At 42.6% G+C, this 15,555-nt stretch overlaps 1 protein-coding gene across 4 annotated transcripts in view; it reads right to left on the bottom strand.

Moving 5' to 3' along the window:
• Positions 1 to 13,974, bottom strand: part of CERS5 (ceramide synthase 5) — a 34,317-nt gene extending 20,343 nt beyond the window's left edge. The window contains exon 1 of one of the 4 annotated variants that reach the window (XM_067696499.1): positions 13,619 to 13,959. In XM_067696499.1, coding sequence (XP_067552600.1) covers positions 13,619 to 13,815 — 197 coding nt within the window. In that variant the 5' untranslated portion in view covers positions 13,816 to 13,959. Of the gene's footprint in view, positions 1 to 12,657; positions 13,548 to 13,618 lie in introns of those variants that run through there. The other 3 variants (XM_067696501.1, XM_067696502.1, XM_067696500.1) reach the window with 3 other exon arrangements.
• Positions 13,975 to 15,555: the final 1,581 nt, after the last annotated feature.

Genomic DNA, 15,555 nt, shown 5'->3' on the forward strand with positions numbered 1-15,555 from the left:
GATGAAAGAAATTAAAGATGATACAAACAGGTGGAGAGATATACCATGTTCTTGGATTGGAAGAATCAACATTGTGAAAATGCCTATGCTACCCAAAGCAATCTACAGATTCAGTGCAATCCCTATCAAAATACCAATGGCATTTTTCACAGAACTAGAACAAAAAAATTCACAATTTGTATGGAAACACAAAAGACCCTGAATAGCCAAAGCAATATTGAGAAAGGAAAACAAAGCTGGAGGAATCAGGCTCCCTGACTTCAGACTACACTACAAAGCTACAGTAATCAAGACAGTATGGTACTGGCACAAAAACAGAAATATGAATCAATTGAACAGGATAGAAAGCCCAGAGATGAACCCATGCACATATGGTCACCTTATCTTTGATAAAGGAGGCAAGAGAATATAACGGAGAAAAGCCAGCCTCTTCAATAAGTGGTCTGGGAAAACTAGACAGCTACATGTAAAAGAATGAAATTAGAACACTCCCTAACACCACATACAAAAATAAACTCAAAATGGATTAATGACCTAAATGTAAGGTCAGATACTATCAAACTCTTAGAGGAAAACATAGGCAGAACACTCTATGACATAAATCACAGCAAGATCCTTTTTGACCCACCTCCTAGAGAAATGGAAATAAAAACAAAAATAAACAAATGGGACCTAATGAAACTTAAAAGCTTTTGCACAGCAAAGAAAACCATAAAAAAGACGAAAAGACAACCCTCAGGATGGGAGAAAATATTTGCAAATGAAGCAACTGACAAAGGATTAATTTCCAAAATATACAAGCAGCTCATGCAGCTCAATATCAAAAAAACAAACAACCCAATCCAAAAATGGGCAGAAGACCTAAATAGATATTTCTCTAAAGAACAAACAACCCAATCCAAAAATGGACAGAAGACCTAAATAGACATTTCTCCAAAGAAGATATACAGATTGGCAACAAACACATGAAAAGATGCTCAACATCACTAATCATTAGAGAAATGCAAATCAAAACTACAGTGAGGGGGTTTTCCCTGGTGGCGCAGTGGTTGAGAGTCCGCTTGCCGATTCAGGGGACACGGGTTTGTGCCCTGGTCCGGGAAGATCCCACATGCCGCGGAGCGGCTGGGCCCGTGAGCCATAGCCGCTGAGCCTGCACGTCCAGAGCCTGTGCTCTGCAACGGGAGGCCACAAAAGTGAGAGGCCCGCGTACCGCAAAAAAAAAAAAAAAGAACTACAGTGAGGTATCACCTCACACCAGTCAGAATGGCCATCATCAAAAAATCTACAAACAGGGCTTCCCTGGTGGCGCGGTGGTTGGGAGTCCGCCTGCCGATGCAGGGGACACGGGTTCGTGCCCCAGTCCGGGAGGATCCCACATGCTGCGGAGTGGCTAGGCCCGTGAGCCATGGCCGCTAGGCCTGCGCGTCCGGAGCCTGTGCTCTGCAACAGGAAAGGCCACGGCAGTGAGAGGCCCGCGTACCGCAAAAAAAAAAAAAGTCTACAAACAATAAGTGCTGGAGAGGGTGCGGAGAAAAGGTTAACCCTCTTGCACTGTTGGTGGGAATGTAAATTGATATAGCCACTATGGGGCCACTATGGAGAACAGTGTGGAGGTTCCTTAAACTACTAAAAGTAGAACTACCATATGACCCAGCAATGGGTCATACACCCTGAGAAAACCATAATTCAAAAAGAGTCATGTACCACAATGTTCACTGCAGCACTATTTACAATAGCCAGGACCTGGAAGTAACCTAAGTGTCCATCAACAGATGAATGGACAAAGAAGATGGGGCATATATATACAATGGAATATTACTCAGCCATAAAAAGAGACGAAACTGAGTTATTTGTAGTGAGGTGGATGGACCTAGAGTCTGTCATACAGAATGAAGTAAGTCAGAAAGAGAAAAACAAATACCGTATGCTAACACATATATATGGAATGTAAAATAATAATAATAATAATGGTTCTGATGAACCTATGGGCAGGACAGGAATAAAGACATGGACATAGGGAATGGACTTGAGGACACGGAGAGGGGGAAGCTTAAGTTGGGACGAAGTGAGAGTAGCACTGACATATATACACTACCAAATGTAAAATAGATAGCTAGTGGGAAGTAGCTGCATAGCACAGGGAGATCAGCTCGGTGCTTTGCGACCACCTAGAATGGTGGGATAAGGAGGGTGGGAGGGAGATGCAAGAGGGAGGGGATATAGGGATATACGTATGTATATAGCTGATTCACTTCGTTATACGGCAGAAACTAACACAACACTGTAAAGCTGTTATACTCCAATAAAGACGTTAAAAAATAAATAAGGTTTTAAAAGTTAAAAAAAAAAGGACACTCAGGCTGAGGGAACAGCATGTACTAAATCAAAGAGATAAGAAAGCGCTTAGAGAAGTATGCAATGTACAAATCGGGAATGGAGGTGGTGATAATGACAGGGGAAAAAACTATACAAGTAGTTAGGGGCCAGGTCACAGGTACCTCGCATGTTATGCTAAGCTTGAACTTTATCCTGTAGTTAATGGAGAGTCACTGAAAGGCTTTAGGCTATTGTAAAAAAAATCCATGCTATAAGTACCAAAGCACTGAACTAAGGCTATAGAAATGGAAAGGCAAGGTTAGATTCAATTGATGGTGAGAAAGTGAAACTGATAGAACTTGGTGACTGGATAGATGTAGGAGGCAAAAGAAAAGGAAAAATCAAGGGTGCCTTCTATGTTTCCGGATTGGGAAACTAAGTTGATTATGGAGCCTCAACCAAGTAGAGAATAAGATAAGAAAAGCAAATTTGGGAGTGAAAGATGAGTTGTGTGTATGCTGAATTTGAAGTACCCATGTAACATTGAAATGCAACAGTCTAGTAGGCAAATAAGCTTGGAAAAAGGGCTTAAGATACATACACACAGGCACAGACACAAAGATATGAGAAAGAAAAAAGAGGAAAAAAGAGAGTGAGAGGATGAGAATACAGGTGGTAGCTAAAATTGTGAGGGTAGATGTGACTACATAAGAAAGGAATCTAAACTAAAAAGAGAACCAAGGTCAGAATACTGGGAAACACCAACATAAAAGGTGAATTTAGGGGACAGGAATGTCAGAGGTGGAGTTGTATCAAATGAGGTAGAGATTAGGTAAGACAGGGATTTCAGTATCCAATGGATTTGGCAATTTGAAGACTGGTGGTAACCCTCACCAAAGAAATTCCAATAAAATGGAGACTCAAAGATAGTAATGAGTTATAGCAGCGAAAGATATAAAGAGGAGGAAGAAAGAAGTGGAAATAGCTAAGACTCTCAAGAATCTCCGCTGAGAAGGGAATGCCTTCACTTCCTGCATCAGAACCACTTTATCTAAAACTAATATCCCTGTGCTTTATATCCATTCTCTTCCTGATTAGAAATTTCATTCTATTTATTCCTATTTTTTTCTATCACCTTTGGCTTCATTCTCTACTTGTTTCTTCTCATCAGACGTTGAACATGCTCAAGTTTTCCCACCTTAAAACAGCGCTTCCTGTCCCTCACACCCTCTGGCTCTCACCCACCTCATAACTAAAGTTCTTGAAAAAGTTCTCTTCTCATGACTTCTCTTCTAACTCCCACTCATTCCTCAACCTTCCTCTCTCTCTCATCTGGCTTCTGTCCCTACACTTCACTGAAGCTGCTCTTTGCCAAAGTCGTCAATGATCTCCTTATTGTGAAATCAAATGGATGCTTTTCAGGCCTGCATCTTACCTGACCACTTAGTGCCATTTGACATTATTGAGCATGTTCTCCCCCTTGAAATGCTCTTTCCTGTTAGCTTCCTTTCTGTCACACTCTTCCTAGTTCTCTCCATCTATCTTCCTGGCAGTAGAACTAGACTTCTTGGTGTGCACTGCTAGTTGGGTCACCTTGGACAAGTTACTTAACTTTCTCCTTGCTTCAGTTTTCTCATCTGTAAAATGAGGATAACCACAGTATCTACCTACTTCATAAAGTTACTGTGAAGATTCAATGTTTAGTACTTAGAACAGTGCCTGGGATAAAGTATGTACTTATTAAATGCTAACTACTGATATTATCAAATACTCTATGGCTGTCATACCTCTTATCTTCTTTGGGGTTTCTTTTTCCTCTGCCTTTTCCTAAAACACAGTGTTTCCTCACGGTTCTATGCAGATTCTTACCTTACTTTACACTCTCAGCCCTGGGTGATCTCATTCAATAACGGCAGAGGGTGTGTATGGTCCACAGACCCCAGAGCATCCCTGAGATACTCTCTGGGGGCTCATAAAGTCAAAACTATTTTCGTAATGATATTAAGACATTTGCCTTTGTTATGGTGTTGATATTTACAATGATGATGCAAAAAAAGCAATGGTGGGTAAACTTATGGAAGCTGAGCACAAATCAGGGCAGCGGCACCAAACTGCAGTAGTAGTTATTGTATTCTTTCTTGCTATAGCCTCTTACTTAACAACAACAACAAAGCCAGTTTCACTAAAGAATGTTCTTGATGAAGCAATACAAATGATTAATTTTATTAAATGCCAACCCTTGAGTACATTTCTAAAAAGTATTCTGTGATAAAATGGGCAGTACACATAAAGTACTTTTATTGCATACCAAAGGATACGGTGGTCTCAAAGAAATGCACTTGTTTGACTGATTCAGTTGTATGCTAAACTAAAATCACTTTTTACAAAGAACACCATTTTTACCCCAAAGAATGACTGACAGACAAACTACGGTTATTCAGGAACTGGGTATTTCAGAGACATTTTCTTAAAAATGAATGAAATAAGCCTGTCACTTCAAAAAACAATCTTGCCATTGATAAAATTCAAGCTTTCAAGTGAAAATTAGAAGTTTAGAGACCATATATCTGCCTTTAAGCTTGACAACGTCCCAATACTTCAAGGTTTTTCTGATGAGATTGTTACAGTGAGATTACTATGATTTTTTAATACTGTATAATGAAATGTATTGACATTTAGGATATCTGTATAACTTAGTGAACCAGTATTTTTCAAGTGACCAATACATGATGTCCATTCAAAGTGTAAGACACCAGTGGATTTTTTTTTTTTTTTTTTTTTTTGTGGTACGCGGGCCTCTCACCGCTGCGGCCTCTCCCGCTGCGGAGCACAGGCTCCGGACGCACAGGCCCAGCGGCCATGGCTCACGGGCCCAGCCGCTCCGCGGCACGCGGGATCCTCCCGGACCGGGGCACGAACCCCTGTCCCCTGCATCGGCAGGCGGACTCCCAACCACTGCGCCACCAGGGAAGCCCCACCAGTGGATTTTAACATGAATGGAAAGCTCATTGATATGGTTTCAGATTCTAACCAACCTTTAAGAAACTACTCCTTGTGTTTTGGTGTAGTAGCAAAGATAAAATACTTCCCCCTTCCAATAACATATCTGTGTAAAGCCATCTTTTATTTATATACTTCAACCAAAACAACATATCAGAAGGGATTGAATGTAGAAGCCTGCGAGGAGAATCCAGCTATCTTCTACTAAGATATTAAAGAGATATGCAAAAATATAAAATCAATGTTTTTCTCTAAATATTTTTTTGTTTAGAAAATTATCTTTCAAAAATATGTTATTTATGTTAACATGTAATAGGCTTTTTTTTTTTTTTAATTTATTTTCGGCTACTTGGGTCTTTGTTGCTGCGCACGGGCTTTCTCCAGTTGCAGCGAGTGGCGGCTACTCTTCCTTGCGATGCGCGGGCTTCTCATTGCGGTGGTTTTTCTTGTTGCGGAGCACCGGCTCTAGGCACGTGGGCTTCAGTAGTTGTGGCGCACGGGCTTAGTTGCTCCGCAGCATGTGGGATCTTCCTGGACCAGGGATCAAACCCGTGTCTCCTGCATTGGCAGGCAGATTCTTAACCACTGCGCCACCAAGGAAGTCCTATTTTTGTTATTTTTAATGAAATAATAAATATATTTCTTAAATGTCTCGATTTCAATTTCAAATATGAAAAAATTGAGAGGTATATGTAACCTACATCTACGAAAACTCCTTGGGATCCTCAATAATTTTTAAGAGTAAAAAAAAGAAAAATGCTGAGAACAAAAGATTTAAGAATTACTAAGTTATACTATTTATTCACTTATGTGCTGTTGATTCCCAACCATATATTATTTTGTATATTCCCTATACATATGCATGCACATCAGTGTGTTTTTTCTGAGTAAATTCTTAAGAGGACAGAATTTGCTATGTACAAGCAAATGTGTTATACATATTTGTTGTACACATATGTGCCTGTTGTGTACGAGGTACTACACTTCTCAAGGACACCTATACCACCAAATCCAACATTTCTTGCATGGTCGGTGTGCAAGTAATCTTTGCAGGTTTTTTTAAGGACTATTTTTTTTTAATTGGCCAATTTGCTCTTAAAACAAAGCAGAAACAAACTAAAAAGAAGAGAACCTTTATGCTATCCTAAGCCATGACAAGGCATACACTGTGGATTTATACCAGACTATTCTTCACTCCTTCTCCCATTTCCATCAAAGTTATCTTCACTTAGACCTATAAGAGGGCCTTAAAGAATTAAGATGACTAATAACTGTGCAATCTGATGAACCTACTTGGTACTGTGATGAGAAAGAAGGATCAGCATTCTGCTTACACCTTACCTTATTATGAGAGAAGTAAGTCGTGAGATAATAAGAATTACTTAGAGTATATAAGTATATTAAAATGCTTCACAGACACAGTAATTATACTACTTAATGCATTTGCTTAAAGTAGGAACATAAATGCATGCATGTTGAATAAGAGGTGGATTAGAGAAAAAGGTTAACAAAAAGCTCTTTCTTAAGAAGTTTTTACCATCCTTCATAATTCAAGAAACAAGTGTTTGTTAGTGGGACATTAAGCCTGTATTTCAGTTAATAACTGTTAAAAAGAACCGAATCCACCTCTTCCAAATTCCCATGACTTAACCTTGTGCATGCATTCATTACACTCTATTTTAACCACTGGTTTTCTTGCTCTCTTCCTGCAGGTAGACACCATGACTTACTTTTTTACCCTTGGCACTCAGTTTGATATCTGGCATATACTAAGCTCCCAATAAATAATTGTTGAAAAATGAACAGATGAACAAATGGGTAAAAACTTAATTCTCAACTAAAAGGTAAAGCGTTTCAAGGAAATGTGGCCACCTGTCCTCCTGGGTCATCAGATAACCTACCAGCTACATGTAGGAGGTCAATGATTTCCGGAGAATCAGTAGAAATTCAGGTTAACTAACTTCAGTCTATAACTGGAGATTTCCCCAAGAAGTATTAAAACACAACCACAACAATCTGATTTAGTTTGAGACCCTTTGTGCCTATAATTGAGACTTCTTACAAATGCTGACACTACCCCAGAACTAAGGACTACAAGATATATACCCTTTTTAAGAAACTCCATAGTTTTGAGAAGAATACAATAGTTTGATTATTCTCATTGCCTTATCAGGGCTGTGTAGCACCTCATGTACAATGAACTACTTGACAAACTTGTTTACACATCATTAACTACTCGACTGAGGAAATATATGCAGAAGAAAAAAACTCCAGAGCAATACTTGGCTAGAGGGCACTGTTAATCGACAGTTACTCAAAACAGACTATAACTAGTCATTTAAATCATTCAGAAAATGATTTACATTTTAAAAATCCCATTATTACTATAATTTTTTAGAAAGCCCCACTGTTTAAAACCTGGTCCAATATACTCAGAACTAATCACCTTCTGGTGCTTAAAAACAAGATCAGGGACTTCACTGGTGGTCCAGTGGTAAAGAATCCGCCTTCCAATGCAGGGAACGCGGGTTCGATCCTGGTCGGGGAACTAAGATCCCACATGCTACGGGGCAACTAAGCCAGCGCGCCACAACTACTGAGCCTGCGTGCTTCAACTAGAGAGCCGGCATGCCACAAACTGCAGAGCCCATGTGCTCTGGAGCCTGCGCACCACAACGAGAGAGAGAAAACCCACACACTACAACTAGAGAGAAGCCCGTGCACCGCAATGAAAGATCCCGCAGGCCGCAACTAAGACTGATGCAGCCAAAAATAAATAAATAAATATTTTTAAAAAACACAAATAAAAAATAAATCAAATGTGAATCTACGGGCTTCCCTGGTGGCGCAGTGGTTGAGAGTCTGCCTGCTAATGCAGGGGACACGGGTTCGAGCCCTGGTCTGGGAGGATCCCACATGCCGCGGAGCAACTAGGCCCATGAGCCACAACTACTGAGCCTGCGCATCTGGAGCCTGTGCTCCACAACAAAAGAGGCCGCAATAGTGAGAGGCCCACGCACCGCGATGAAGAGTGGCCCCCGCTTGCCACAACTAGAGAAAGCCCTCGCACAGAAAGGAAGACACAACACAGCAAAAATAAATAAATAGTTAAAAAAAAAATGTGAATCTACATTAAAATTCTCTTCTTGGTTATTAATACTTATTTGAATCACTATCATCAGCACTGCTCAATAGAAATAATGTGAGCCACATATGTAATTTTAAATTTTCTGATAGGCACTTTAAAAAAAGTAAAAAAGAAACAGGTGAAATTAATTTTGATAATATACTTTGTTTAACCCGATATATCCAAAATATTATCATGTCAATATGTAATCAATGTTAAAAATTGAGATAGTTTACATTTTTTTCCCCTGCATTAAGTCTTGAAAATCGGGTGTGTATTTTACACTTAGAACACATCTCAGTGCTGACCAGTCACAGTTGAAATCCCCAAAAGCTAGTAGCTACTGTGCTAGCTAGTGGCTCCTATACTGGAAACCACAGTACTAGATAATTCAGAGAGAATTCTTCATATCTAGGAAAACTGCCTTTGCATCTAGGAAAATGAGTTTCAGATTTTTTTTTTTAGTTAGAAGTGACTATGGTTAACTCCTTTTGCAGCAACACCTCAATTAACTTCCCCAAAGATAAAGTAGGAGTGGATTCAACCACAAAGAGCCCAAAACTCAGTGAATTCTTTAGAAAGCAGCTTTATCTGCCTAAAACTACCTCTGGTGAGGAAGCCAAAACAGGTACATCTCCCCCTCCCCACTCTATAAGGAAGGTACAGAGTTCACTTGATGCCTCCTCTTCTCCCCATTAATTTCTTCTTTACCCAGCTAGGAGACCCTAGTTTTCTGAATCAGGAAGGGGCTAAAGCAAAAATATCTGACATGTTTCTTTTCTGTGACAAATATATTGTCTCCAGGGGTAAGCCAGGAACCTGACCTCAGTCACAACAGTATTCAGGGTTGTCTGCAGAGCATCAACACCCACTGCACAGAAAGGGCTAGGGAAATTTTTCCAGGAGAGAGGAGGGACACATAAGGCTTCTGATCATCTGGAGCTTATTAAGAAGTGGGTTCTTAGATAAGGGCAGAGCCATGTGACCATCTTTTTCAATCTCACTCTGCTGGATCTGCAAACCTGACTTAATTCTGTGATTTACAATTCAGTAAGGCCCAACAGAATACCTTTAGGGATGTAGTGGAATGGGCAATCTCCCTTACAACCTAGTCAGCAGCTATGTCCATTCCTCCCAACACCTCTCTCCAGTCTGGAGGACCTACTAATACTGGGTCACAATGTTGTGACATGACATGGACCTAGAAGGAAGGCAGCAGGTCTGTCAGGAAGAGGAAAAAGGTTCTTCTTCCTCCACTTGGCAGAAGTGGGGAAGAACAGGAAATAAAAAAAAAAAAAAGGCAGCAAGCAGCAGAGTTAGCAAGGTTTACAAGAGGAAGATGAAATGAGTGGTTAAGAAATGTGCACAAAAAAGTGAGTCACTGCTCTTGTTTCTAGTTATAAGATAGGCCAGTAAGTGAGTCTGTTAGTCCCCTGTGCCAGAGAATGGTATTGAGAAAGTTCCTTAGACATGCCAGTGAGGTTGCCTTGGCAGTAACAGGAGAGAAGAGGGGACTGGAATAATGAATGAGCAGTAAGGAGAGCTCTAATCTATCTCCTGTATAATTCACCAAACAATTTTCTCCTGGCAACATAAAGCTCCTATTGCAATACCATATTCAAAATAAATGAGCCTATGTAGCTCTGATGATATCAATATTAAGTCTCAAGCTTATACTTGATCCCAAGGAATAAGTGCTCAGGGACTAGATATTAAATTTCAAACAATTTTATCTTTAAGATCCAATTTAAGTAAAACACGGCACACCTAGCTTGGACTATTCATTCTCTCAGGTCTCAATCATCAATGTAATATTAAAAGAAGTTTTAAAGAACAGGTGGAAGAGTTTCTTATCTGTCTTTTGATAGGGTATAGGGTAGCATGAGTGTGTGCATGGCGGGTGGGGAAAAAGAAACTGCAGAAAGGTGCACAACATGCAAATATTGTGTGGTGAAATTTAACAGAAACAAAGGAATTATAGTTTTGTCTCTCTCAGTCTAGCCAAACATCTATTTCATGTTGAAGATCTAGATTCCAGTTACTCCTCTGGGCATCTGAGTAGATGAGGGTGGACCCTTCTCAAACATTCAATCAGAATTTACTGACCACATGCCACATCGAAGGTATTTTGCAAGGTGCAGGCCACCAGAATGCAACCACTTAGCAGAGGCCCACAAAGGAAAAGCCTCTATTCTTGGGTAGGTAATAATCTCCTATCTGCAGTTCTTTAGCGAAATAGCTAGATACATTAATATATGGTCAGGTGGCTTTTCAAATCTTCCCTATCAGATGAGGCTACAGCTCTCCAGGGAATGTGGGAACTTAAAGAATAAAATGGGGACTTCCCTCGTGGCACAGTGGTTAAGAATCCGCCTGCCAATGCAGGGGACACGGGTTTGAGCCCCGGCCCAGGAAGCTCCCACATGCCGCGGAGCAACTAAGCCCGTGCACCGCAACTACTGAGCCTGCACTCTAGAGCCCTCGAGTCACAATTACTGAGCCCACGTGCCACAACTACCGAAGCCCGCATGCCTAGAGCCCGTGCTCCGCAACGAGAAGCCACCGCATTGAGAAGTCCGTGCACCCCAACCAAGAGTAGCCCCCGCTCGCCGCAACTAGAGGAAGCCTGCACGCAACAAGGAAGACCGAACGCAGCCATAAATAAATAAAAATATAAAATATTAATAATAAAATAAACAAATGCTTGGTGTGGTTGATAAGAAAGAGAAAGTAAGGATAAACTGTAAACTCTATATTTTTTCTTTAGGATATTCTTAAAACAACACAGAGATAATTTATCAAAGGGTATAGTGTAAGACATTAATATATGCAGAACAATTTGAAGCAAAAAATGCAAATTTCAGGTCAAACACATTATATTAAATAACCAAGAATAAGATGTACATGGATTTCTTCTCCAAATCCTAGAATAGTAGCAACGGCAGGTTAAATCTTAACTCTTGAAAGGGGGTTTTAAGGAATATGAAAAGTGGCCACACCATACAGTGGAAAGAGAATGGGGCTGGGGAAAACACTCTGGATCTTGGTTCTACCTCCTCCCCCAGGTGAGTGTGCAGCCTCTGAAAAGCTGCAAAATGTTTCTAAGCCTTAGTTTACTATTTATATAAATGGAGGTTGGAGTTCTAGCTCTTACAGTTCATGATTATTATATGAATCACTTTTTAGAAACTAAGTAGTTAGGATTTGAGAAAGGAGAAAATGTAGGAAAGAGAATAAATGAACCAATATTTCTGATATCTTTTTCTATACTCTAAAAGTGACTTCTATTACCTTTATGGAAGTCCAGCACAGTAAGAGAAGAACTGGTAATCCAGCTGTAATTTCTATTGCTAACTAAAGTCGTAGGTCTTAAAGAGAAACAAAGTAGCAAGACTGCTTCTAGGCTTAAACTTTCCTAAGGTCAAACATGACATGAACAAGGTACATGTCCTTACTAGCCAAGGAATACCATGCTAGAATGCTTTCACATCAGTATTCCCATCCATCCCTTCTCCCCTGACACTGGAGCACCACAGAAACATTCAGATAGAATTCCCACAGGTAAAAAGGATCCTTTCCAGTGGCTGTGCCAGGGGATATGTCCGTCTTCACAGTCACCTGGGAGTACTCCTGGGAAATATGAAGATATATGCAAGCTTATATAAAATGAGTGTTTAGAAGCAACAAGCTAGTTCCTCTTACCACTAACTTGGGGAAATTTCCATATTAGTATATATTTATATGAAAAGCAGAGAATCTTTTCCTAAGACAATGAACTTTTTTTTTCTCTCCTGAATTGTGTATTTTCCTTTTCAGTCATTATACTGTCTTTCTCTATGTTTTTTTTGCTCTCATATACAGATGCGAAGGTGGAGAGTACCTGGACCTAGGTTACTCCTAAGAGGGACAAGCGGTTTGTGCCTCCACCCCAGGAATACTTAATACGACTATACTTAAACTTCTGGCACAGCACTTTGACGACAATACATAAACACTGTTAAATAATTGATGAATGGTGGGAAACATATATATTTTGAAAGATTTTTGTGTCAGAAATAGTAGGCAAATCAAAGAAGTAATCCAAAACAGATAATATTAGATTTTCAGACAGTAACAAAGTAGTCTATCTGCAATATAGTCCCATCCTCGAAAGGGCATTCCTGCTCTATAGGCCAAAGGAACAAAAGATGTCAAAGTGCCATCTTCGTTACCTGAGACCTATGCAGAAAGAAGTCACCTTTCCCGGGCTGTGAGTAGACTCGATCAAGATCACTCACAGCTATAAGTCCACATTGTAACATCACCACAGCAAGTCCTCAATGGATATCTTTATCTTCGACAGCAGACAGGAGCCGCTCACTCAATGAAAAGTGAAAACACTTTTTGTCAAGAACACATGGTCACTTAGAAGCTGGCTCAATACAGCTGTTGTCTCAATACAGCTGTTGTCTCATACGCCCTAAGGCTCTCCATCCTTTCAACATGACCACTCCTCCTTCCATTTCAGGCCTCCAAGGCCAGTTCTGCAACTAATTTGACACCTTTCCATACTCTGGAAGCCTCAGGCTCCACCACACCCTATCCCTACCAGATTTCTACTCTCTTACGGGCTCTGGCAGAATTTTATTGAAACACACACACGCGCGCGCGCGCGCGTCCATGCGGTGTGACGAACCAAGGCTTAGGGCCTAACTAATCCTGTGCCCCTCAACTATCTGGAACTAAAGTGCCCTCACAAATCTTATCTTCCCATGAACCCATTTCTTCGGCTTGGAACGTCTGGCTCTTGAGCCGACCCTTCAGTTTCCATGATCCCAACTAGTCCTGGTTCTGGCAGCCCTTTCTTGTTTCCCGCCTCGGGTTCTCGGTCGCAGCTCGCAGTTTCTTGGTCTGCAGAATCCTTGGAGATTGGGGAGAGGCCCATGAGACACCCACCCCGGGCTCTCAAATTGAATGGGTCCAGTGTCCCCTTCGACTCTCACTCTTTCAATGTCCAAGCCCCAAACTCGCCCCTCGGAGCATCCCGCGCGCGGCCCAGGGCTCTCCCAGCCTCCTGCTTCCGGGCTTTCCCTGCAGCTCGTCTTCCGGTCCTCGACCTCCGCCTCTCCCCCCGGGCCGGTTTCACCAGCCCGCGCCCACAGCCCTTCGCGCCGCTCGCCCGCGGGCTCTCACCGCTCGAAGAGCAGCCTCACGGAGAACACGCCCGCCGCCAGCGGGAACACCGAGAGGATGTGCCGGGCCCGCGGGTAGCCGTAGCCGTCGCCTGGCCCCTCGAGGTCGGCCCAGCTCACGTTCTGGGGCAGCCAGAAGCGCTCGCTCCACAGCCAGCCCCACAGCAGGCCCAGGGCTCCCGCCACCGCTGTCGCCATCTTACGCCCACCCCGCGGCCACCGCCGCCACAGCTTCAGCTGCCGCCACGGCCAACAGAACCCGCGGGGAGGCGGCCCCGGGGCGGGGCCGGGCCGGCGGCCGCCCCCTTCCGGCCCCTTCTTGTCCCCGTCACGTCTCAGTCCGCCTTCTCTGAGGGGCCCAGCTTCTTCACCGCCCATCCCGCCTCCCCGCCCACCTCCCTCACCGCAGCCTCCCCGGCCGCCTCTCCTCGGGACTCCGCCTCCCGATCCCGGCCACGCCCCTCCTTTTCCCGCCCCGCCTCCACCCAGCCCTGGTCCCGCCCCGCACAAGCACTCAACGCTCGTGCCGCCCCTTTTTGCTACCGGTTTCGGCGAAGATTTTCCTCCTCCCTCACTCTCCCGTCCAGCTACGGCTACACCCCTTATTTCAGGCATAGCTCCCTTATGGGGACATTCTTCTCAGTCCAGCCAGCTTAAGCTGTTCCTGCTCCCTGGAAGGCCATACCTCTCTCGCGCTCTCTCTCCCCCCTCCCTCACAGCCCCCATCTCTCACTAGGGTTTATCGCCATCTCAGCTGGTCCCGCCTACTAGCAGCGTTCTTTTTGCTCCCCACCCTTTTTCTCTCTTCGTGCCCCTCCGTGATCTCAACCCCCTGTCCTTGTATATCCCTCAAAATTGACTTTTAAAAATCCTTTTATTCTTCTCATGGGGAAAGGAAATGGAAGATATCCAAAGGAAAATATTAAAGGAAAAAGAAAAGTAGATGATGGCCAATGTTTAATGAGGTTTACTATATGCCAGGTACTGCCCCGAACATTTTACACACATTATTTAACTTCCTCATTCTGTGAAGTAGGTATTTACTATTTTATGGATGAGTTAACTGAGGTCCAGAGAGCAGCTTGCCCGAGGCTATATAAACAAGTGGTAAAGCTGAGCTTCTGAACTAGAAAGTCTTTAGATTCCAGAGCCCTGAGGCTTTATCCTATAAAACTCCTTAACTTTAGATGTCCGCATTGAACATTGAACTCTTTTGTGGATCTACATAAACAGGGAGGGGAGCCATAGACAAGAAACCTTCAAAACATTGAATTCTAAATTGTCCCTCAACCGCTGGAGAACGCTGAACCCCGGGTGCCAACCGTTCAAACCTGGCTACAAGGTTAATTACCACAGGCTACCTAGAATGATCTGAAAAAAGATTAAAGAACTAATCTTGTCCAAGGACAGAGTATCTTTATACTAGTAGGCATGCTTGCGGCAGAAGATAAAGAGTTTCAAAGGGAGAGAAAGAAGAGAAAAAAGGAGCCGCCTTAAGGAGTAGACTAGAAGGTCTGCTTGAGGTCAGTGGTTCTCAAACCTTAGTGTGCCACAGCTCAGACATTAGCTTCTCTCATCTCCCACATGGAGAGTTTGCTAAAAGTTTTCTGGGCTCCATCCAAAGAGATTCTGATTCAGGAGGTTCAGGGTAGGCCCATGGATGTGCATTTCTCATTTCTAACAAACTCAGAAGTCATGCCACTGCTGCTGGTCTGAGAACCACACTGCCTGAAGCCATTTTCGTCCAAACCCAGAAATAGCTTAATGGTAACTACCCTATATTCAAGATACGTTTTAAAAGAAGTAAACTCACAGGACCTCCCTGGTGGTCCAGTGGTTAAGACTCCATGCCCCCACTGCAGGGGGCATGGATTCGATCCCTGGTTGGGGAACTAAGATCCCACATGCCGTGTGGCGTGGCCAAAATAAATAAATAAA

Source organism: Pseudorca crassidens, chromosome 11 (assembly GCF_039906515.1).
Source record: "Pseudorca crassidens isolate mPseCra1 chromosome 11, mPseCra1.hap1, whole genome shotgun sequence".
NCBI classification, from domain to species: Eukaryota; Metazoa; Chordata; class Mammalia; order Artiodactyla; family Delphinidae; genus Pseudorca; species Pseudorca crassidens.